At 34.6% G+C, this 8823-nt stretch overlaps 1 protein-coding gene across 3 annotated transcripts in view; it reads left to right on the forward strand.

The window, feature by feature from the left end:
• The first annotated feature begins 5019 nt into the window (after window positions 1-5019).
• Window positions 5020-8823, forward strand: part of LOC110019597 (2-oxoglutarate-dependent dioxygenase DAO-like) — a 99085-nt gene continuing 95281 nt past the window's right edge. For all 3 annotated transcript variants that reach the window (XM_020717331.1, XM_020717332.1, XM_020717330.1), the window contains exon 1: window positions 5020-5434. In XM_020717331.1, the coding sequence (XP_020572990.1) occupies window positions 5097-5434 (338 nt within the window). In that variant the 5' untranslated portion in view covers window positions 5020-5096. The remainder of the gene's footprint in view (window positions 5435-8823) is intronic.

Here is an 8823-nt window from a genome sequence, read left to right on the forward strand (position 1 = left end):
AAAACACAAATTTCATATATAAAAGAAAGTTCATACAACACTAATAAACAAACAACACTTATCTGAAACTCTTTCTCAAAGAAAATCCCTTCTAGCTCATTCTAGGAAATGAAAGAAGAAGAACTCTCTCACTTTTTTTCTTCTCCAACACTCTTACAGAAAGTTTCACACTAAATCTCACCACAAAAACTCTAAACTATGAAAGCAACATCACTAATTCACTCCAATATGGTGATGGAATGAAGATGGATTATGAAAATGTGGTGTGGTGGAACATTGTGGAGCAAAAAATGAATGTAGAAGAGCCTGTTTTCAGATAAAATTCGGCCCCAAATAAAGCCTAAGGTCGGTTCTCTAAGAGGTACCTCTAAAAACTCTTCAAAAATCATCCAAATACATCAAACCTTCTAGAAATGGGGTCTGAACCGCCTTTAGCGCCGTCGACGCTAGTCTGGCGCTGTCAACGCTGAGTAAAAATTCTCCAGCTTTTGATTGTTCTGCCCCGTCGGCACTGACCTTGGCACTTCCGGCACTGAGTATTTCCTCAAAAACGTCATTTTGACTCCAAATTTCATCCTTTTTACTTTAAGCCTTAAAAATTAACAACCTGCAAGAAAACATCAAAATACCTTCCATTAAAGTGCAATATCACCAAAAATAAGTATAAAATATGGGTCTAAAAATGTATATATTTTGATGTATCAATAGGGATTTGAGAAGTAGAAAAAATCATCACTTCAAATATCATGCCGAGTGTCCCTCCCTTCGTGCACAGAGGATGGCAGGAAGGGAGTCCGATAATTCTCAAAGGAGGACCGCTGGCTAGGGTACGAAACCTTACTCTGATACCATGTTGAAATTCAGAATAATGCAGAATAAAGTGAAATACTTCATTATTTCTTTGATATGAACAACAATATAAATAACTCTTACAAGAATCATATAATAGGAAAAATAATAAAAAAAAAATGATATGAAAGAGAAAATATATCACCTGATATCTCCAATAATTAATTCATATTAATTATTTGGAGATATAGGAGATAGCATAAAATAGGAAAATAGATAATTCATAATCCAAGAAAATAAATATAAAATAGGAAAGGAAATATCTCCTTAATTCTAAGGAAATAATTTATTCCTCATAACTTTTTATAGGAATAAATTATTTCCTATTATAATTCTTAACAGTATGTAAGGATTTTTTATTCTTTGTTGTCATAGAAAAGATTTGGATAAGCTGCAGAAAGCTATTATGTACGCTTCTACTCTTCTTAATAATAATAAAAGACCAAGTTGCATTTCCTATAATATTCCTTACAAATGCATACTTTTTCAAAAAAAATGGTTGTAATAATCTCATTGCTGAGTTCACTGAGGGAAAGATTATGTTGGCTCTTTTTTATATTTGGAATGATATGGTTCATGGGCATGATGCTTTTATGTTTAATTTTGTTAAAGATATTTGGCATATCATAGGCTTCGCTTTCCTTGATGCACTCAAGTATTTTTTGCTCTTGCAATAATATTCAAAGTCATGTTAAGCATGTCACTATCATTTCAATTCGTAAAAGTCGACATACTATAACCTTGAATTATTATAGGCCTATATCACCATGTAGTTTTGGCATTAGCCATCAAATGCGTTGCCCATCACAATGATCATCCAAGTTTTGTACTCTCCTCTAATGAGTCCTTTAATGTGTTAAGGTGAAGTTTCTTTAGCAAACTTTTGATTTTAGAGTTCATGGTAGAACTATCATAAGCTAAAGAAATTTTGCCCTTGCATCTTTTAATGCATAAATTTAGCACCGACATCTTTTGATACAAAAATTTTAGAGTTCATGGTAAGCTCTATTTAACACCTAGATATTGAAGGCAATTGTCTGGAATGTCATGGAAAGGAACCTTATGTTCTCTTTCTCTGTTAATTTTCTGAAGCATGGGATTGACATCAGCGTTCTGTGTAAATCCTTGGGGTTTCCCTTGGGTGAATTGTCTTACGGCATATCTATTACAATTTGGTAACTTTTTATTTGCATCGAAGGGGTTGGCAAACAGTTATGGATAAGCCATTGTAGGTTTGGGGCTAACTTCTTTAGAAACTTTTCATATTTTGTGCAATTTAAGTTGATATGGAGACTATATAATTACTATTCGTTGCTTGTTTCTTGGAGCTTGCCTACTATTCTCTTTGGGCTAAGCCAAATTACACCGCCTCTTTCTTTTGAAAGAGCTATGACAAATAATGTCCGTCGTTGCATATCATTTAAAGTTCATTAAAAAAAAGAAGTTATGTTTTTTTTTTCATGAGTTGCGGCTTAATGTGGAGACCTTTGCGAGAAATTTAGGAATAATGTGATATTCTGAGTTGATCCAAATACTATAGTTCAAAACCTCATTGTGGTTGTTCATGGCTTCTGCCTATTTCCTTTGATATTGATTTTGGCTCTTGCATTCAACATATTTTTGAACATTGATGTTCGGGATTCCTCCATCAATAATTACAGTTGGCTTATTCTTTTGCATATTTTTAATTTGTCTTATTCTTGAACCATGTTGACTTGGAAAGAATTTGCATGGTTCAAAGACTGTGCTCTTAAAACATGTTATATTTGCTTGAAAGATTCTTATGCGTACGTTGAAAATGAAAGATGTCTTTGCTTATGAAGGCTTTACGACTAATTTGACTTGTATCATTTGCAATGAACTCAATGAATCCCTCGCTTATTTATCCTTCTATTGTTCAACATTTCGTGCTATACTTCAAAATTATGTTTTGCTAGAAATTTCTGTCATAGGCTACTCTTTTGTGCAAGTTCTTTCTCATGTGGACTGTCTTCTTTGTAATATTTTCTGTTCACATCATCGCTCATTACCTTTTGGTTGAAAGGAACAACAAAAATCTTAGCAATAGTAACTCCTGTATTGAAATATAAGTGGAAAAGATCTGGTTGTCAATTTGACTTACAAAGTAGAATATTGAAATTCAGAGGAGATTGTTGAAGTTGTCTTGGCTTAGATGACTTTTCTATTGGCTGCTTCCACATAGAATTGGATGGAACATTCCATTCATTGTATTTTCTTTTGGGTTTTATACCTGTCATTGTTTTATATTTGGCTTCTACCCTTGCTTTTTTTTCTTAAAGAATGAATTCTTCTGCTTAATTGGCTGCTTATTTTGGAAGGTGTACATGCAGTTTCTCTCTTTGAGGGCAAAGTTGAGACCATTAAGTTTTGCTGCCATGATTTTGGAAAAAAAATATAAGTGTCTCTTGTGGTTCTTGGCTATCTTCATTTTCATTTCTTTTATGCTTGCATTGCTGCCTTGGACAATTTCTTTTCATATACTTTGTTGGTGATTGGAGTCTATGAGCTCTTGTATTTCTTTTTCTGTATCTTTTGAATGAGAACTTATACTTAGTTTTCTTTTTCCATTTTCTTGGATGCACCTATCTATTCTAGTCTTTCTTATCTTATTGGGATAGTGCCATTTTCTTACATGCCAACTTAGTGTAATTACTGCTATTGGCTGGAAGTGGCCCTCATTTCTTTCCATATATATATAGATGATTTAAATATGTGTTTGCTTTATCTCATGATGCATAATACTTTTTGGCTTGTTACATGTTTTGATTTTTTTTGTTTTAAGTGTCGTATTCTTCAATTAGTATTTACATGGCTAAGACGAGTGAAGGGGATCCATTCGCAATGTGGGATAAGAAGTAAATAACATTTTTTGTAATTTTTATATTAAAAAAATTTAGTTCGGAAATAAGCCAACCGCGTATTTTAATAAGAAATGTTGACAAAATATTGCGAAGAGATTGAAAGAATTGATGAGAAAAGATTATGACAGGTTGAAATTAAAAAATAAATGAGATCAATTGAAGAAGGAGTGAAAGATATGGAAGGAGCTGAAACGGGAATCCACCGAGTTGGGTTGAGATCCCATTAAGCGAACCATTGATGCTCTAAAGGAATTGTGAGTTGAGAAATTAGAGGTAATAATTATACTCTACTTTGCCTTATGATCATTTTTTATTTATTTCAACTAACATGCCCTCTACTACCCCCCTCCCCCCCACGTTGCAGTCAATTCCAACAACAAAAAAATATAAGCAGTGCGTAATTGACCTGAAGTTGGAAGATAAGTTGGACGTAATGTTTAAGGGGGTTGTCTCAACGGACAAACATGCATTCAACCCAACTGAGTTAGGGTTTGCAGGCATATCAGATGACTTGCCACCTGAGTAAGTTACGACTCACGATGAAGTGCCTAGCACTAACCAGAAGGATATTGAGTCCAGTTGCATGTCAAAGAGGCTCAGGCTTGGGAAAAGGAGGAAAGATAATAACATTTTCGTGAAAAACTCAATAGATAAACTTTATTGAGCTTTGGATGCTCTTCTAGAAGTTGTAGTTGATAGACGGTTGTCACAGGGGAGTTTCAGTGCGATGCAATTTCTTTTGTTGGGTCGACATTCCGGTATATTCCACTGCCGACAGTGATCGGGGTACGATGGTTTCTCAAGAGGACAGTGCAATTGAGGACATACGTCGTCAGAATTTTAAAATAAAATATTTTAATATTTTTAATTATAGTTGTAATTTTTTTTTCACTTCAGTGCAATTGAGGACATACGTTGTCAGGATTTTAAAATAAAATATTTTAATATTTTTAATTATAGTTGTAATTTTTTTTTCACTTTATTTTATTGCTTTTGATACTTACGAGAAAATGAGGACTCAAACTTATTTTATTAAAGTGATATGTAATAGTTTGTGACTACTATTTTATCAATTATTTTGTCAAGATAATTCTGCTACAAACAACATTACTAAACAGGAGCATGATGATTATTTTTTCAGAAATAGCTGCAAATAAATTATTCTGATTAAGTTCCCTCAAACAAAAAATCAATTTATCCTGATAATCTAAATCAGACTGTTAGGATAATAACTTTTTTTTTTTTAAAGTAGAATATAAACTACAGCTGCCCAAACATGCCATAAATCCACCCCAACCCGCCTCAAGCAGCAAAGCCTGCCCCTGGCGATCTCCTAGCTGAGCGAAACAGAGGACTTTGTAAGTGATGGAAACGGCGAAGATTTCCGTGCCGGTGATCGATTTGGCTAATTGCTTCGTTCAGGCGGGGAAGCAGAAGCTGGCCGCAGCAATAACTGAGATGGGCTGCTTCCGAGTGATAAATCACGGCTTTCCGGCTGCTTTGGCGGCTGAGATGAGGGCTATCGTTCCATCTTTGATGGAGCACCGCCGCAATACCGAGGTTTCCGCTGGTAGCGGATACATGGCACCCAATCAGTATAGCCAGATTGCACCATTGCAAGAGTCATTGGGCATCTACAACGCAGCTTCTTCTGAGGAAGTTCATTCATTCTGCTCACTAATGCATGTCTCCCCACAGCAAAGGTACGCCTTATCTTATACAAAAAAGTTATTTAACAAAAGAAATATTCAATTTTTTTTTTTTGAATTTTAATCCCTCGTTTTTCGGCTATTTAGACATATAATTGTTTAATTATGCGATAGACAACAAAATGTCTTTTGGATCAAAATACTCCCAAAATAAACTAAATTTCATATGTTAAGTAATTTTAGTGATGCAATAGTAGAATTAAAACATATTAAAAAGGATTAGCACATAAGTTATTTCTTCAGTTGTACATCCAATTCTACAATATTAAATTAGATACTTAATTTGAACTCTTCTCCGCAGCCTATTTTTCTTTGGATTTATAATATCAATCTTAAACTGTTTTTCATTTAAGATGGAACAAAGTTTAAGAACTCCAACATAAGCATCTAACTTCTTAATAACTCATTTATGTATATATATCATTTAATCATCTTGTCACATCCCAAGTCCTAAAGGCGGTATACCTCAACAACGCAGAACACAAAGAAATGAACATATATTGCATTTCTCAAAGAAAAACTTGCATGCTCTGATATTGGACAAAAAATAGCTCCTCTGATACCCTTGAAGCAGAAGGGAATTGAGCTAAGTATGCAGAAATTCACCCGTCTCTTACAATAATTTATAATTGTATGATATGTGGCTAACCAGTCCATACTCAAGATTACATCAAGCTCAACTATTGGGAATAAAATGAGAATAACAGGCATATGCATGTCATTTATGGCAATGTTACAATCACGAACACATTGAATAGCAATCACATGTGAGCCAGATGACAGGGTGATTGATAGGTGTGATTGTAATAAAGAAATTAATACACTGGATGCAAATTGTTTGAGATGAATGAATGTGTTGCCTCAGAAAAATAATATCATTGTCGGTTGATTTGAAGTAAGGATGATACCTGTCATCACATCAGGAGCTTCAAAAGCTTCTATCTACGCCATAACAAATGCTTGTGGTGGAATTGCTTGTTTGGGCTGCTATGGAGTTTTAGTTTGTTGAGGATAGTATTGCACCATTGAGGGTTATTGATACATCCATGGCAGCTGCTTTGGTTCCTGGTACTACTGTTATTATGGTGCAAGAGGATACAATTGATACGGTTGAGATGCCACCATTTGTTATTGTTGTTGTTGAGGCTGAAAATAATTCTGCTTTGCTCAACTCTTTTTTGCGATGCTTCTGAAATTGTTCTCCACTTGACTTATGTCACATATTCTTGTAGTTTTATGATTGATACTATAACAGTTGAAACATTTGCTGACGACCAAGTTACAAGTTCCAAAATGTCATTTCTCGCAGTGAACGCATCAAGGATTTGTTTTTGACTTATATGCCTAATTATTTTGATGTTGCTTCTTTTGGGACCTCCTATTAGCTCGTGTATCTGGATTCTTCCGCTTCCAGACATGTTTTACTATGCAAGCGTTGATCTATATCTTCGCATGAATAGTTCGATCCACCTGTTTTCTATAAGTCATACTCTTGACAACTAATGGGAACCTCTGAATGTCTTCTCTCTCAAGCCTCAAGTAGGTGATTTATCTTCTGATATTCATGTTGATTAAATGATGGGATGAAAAGATGATCCTGACAAATTACGTATCCTGCTCCCAAACAGTTTTCATTCCTTGCTCCAACTTCCTTAAGTCATTCATGAGCTTGGTCATGTCCGCTATAGGGAAATATTGCTTCAGGTATTGTCCTCGAAATCCGCCCTGGAAACTACTGCGTCTGGTCCAAAAGCATTGCGATGGTGACTTTCCCACCAATCACCATCTCCTTCACGCAACTGGAATATTGCAATATCTACGTTATGGTTTTTAGGGCACTTTATTCCTCGAGGCCTCTTCTCTATATTATGGAGCCATGCATCAGACTCAATCTGGTCCACCATGTCATTAAATGTAGGAGGATGTGTCTTTAGAAACTGATCCATCTTTCAATCTATAGTGCTCGCATTGGTCATTGCCATTGGTTGATTAGGTTGAGCCTTCATGGCAGTCACTGGTGGTACTGGTTGAGTGGCTTGTAATGCTGGTTGCACTGATTGCTGGATAGTTTGGACCTCTTATGCAATGCGGGCTGCAAAGTTAGCTTGTATTACTTGGGTAACATGCTGTGTTATCAACTCCACGAGAGTCTTCATATTGAGATTATGTGCTCTAGCAGTCTCGGTGGTCTTTGCAGGATAACCTTAGGAACAGACACGTCATTTGTAGTAGCTCTCTGGACTCCTCTTCCACGAGTTGCTATAGCGCCTCTTCTTTTCATAGCCATTCGAAATAATTGAAAGATACGTAAAATCAAAATCAATTGAATAACTAACTAACATTGATAACCTATCCCATACCCAATCCTAAGAAAACAAAGAGATATGAAATGCAATGTTAAGGAAATTTAAATACAAAACATAGGCTTTGATACCATTCTATCACACCTCGAGTCCGAAAGTCTGTACATGCCGGCAACACATGACATAATAAAGTGAAATAAACCTATTCTATATTATTTAAGAAAGACTTGCATGCCAATAAAAAGGGAAATGCAAATTTTATTAATACTGAAAAATTCATCGATACAACTAAACTGAAAATAAAAAACTAGCCGAATCAAAATAAAAATGATCACATGGAACAACTAGACCCAAATAAGAATAATATAATAGTCGGTTTTTCATCAAGTTTCTTTTTATTTATTTTGTAATTTATTATTTATAGAGTTGGTTTTAATAGACACCCTGAAACCGGGAAGGTTAATATCAACGCAAGAAAATTCGACGATTTCCTATAGCGTCATCACTGTGGGTCTATTGGCCCAGCTAGTCAAAATTCAAAAGGGTTCCATTGACTTATATGCCATCACACACAAACATGCCAAAATGTTTCCACAGATATATTATGTAAGAAGTATGCAGTTTCACAAAGGTTAGTGATATGACATGAATTCACATGCAAGTTTATAAAGTAAAAAGGAAAAAAAAGGAAAACACTATAATTACAGGGTTACTCAAATATGTAAAAAATTTGCATCAATAAATTAAGATAGTCGTTCCATCGTGAGCAATAATTGAAGTCTATAACAAACACGAAGCTAAAATCAAAGTAGCAGGGGCATGAATGACAATTCTATAGAATAACTATAAATGTACTATAATTAACAAGGATCAACGTTCTAACTGGAACAATATGTTTATCTTCTAATAAAAGTAGTTACTTACCTCGAGATGGTAAATGCGATACTTCTACGAATTCGACGGTTCGTCCATCGTTCTTACACCATTTAGAAATTAAAATATGCAGTAAAGTGTTATTATTATATTAGATATAACCCAATCAATGTTCATTATATATATATATATATATATATATATATA

This window comes from Phalaenopsis equestris, unplaced genomic scaffold (assembly GCF_001263595.1).
Source record: "Phalaenopsis equestris unplaced genomic scaffold, ASM126359v1 Scaffold000062, whole genome shotgun sequence".
Lineage (NCBI taxonomy): Eukaryota > Viridiplantae > Streptophyta > Magnoliopsida > Asparagales > Orchidaceae > Phalaenopsis > Phalaenopsis equestris.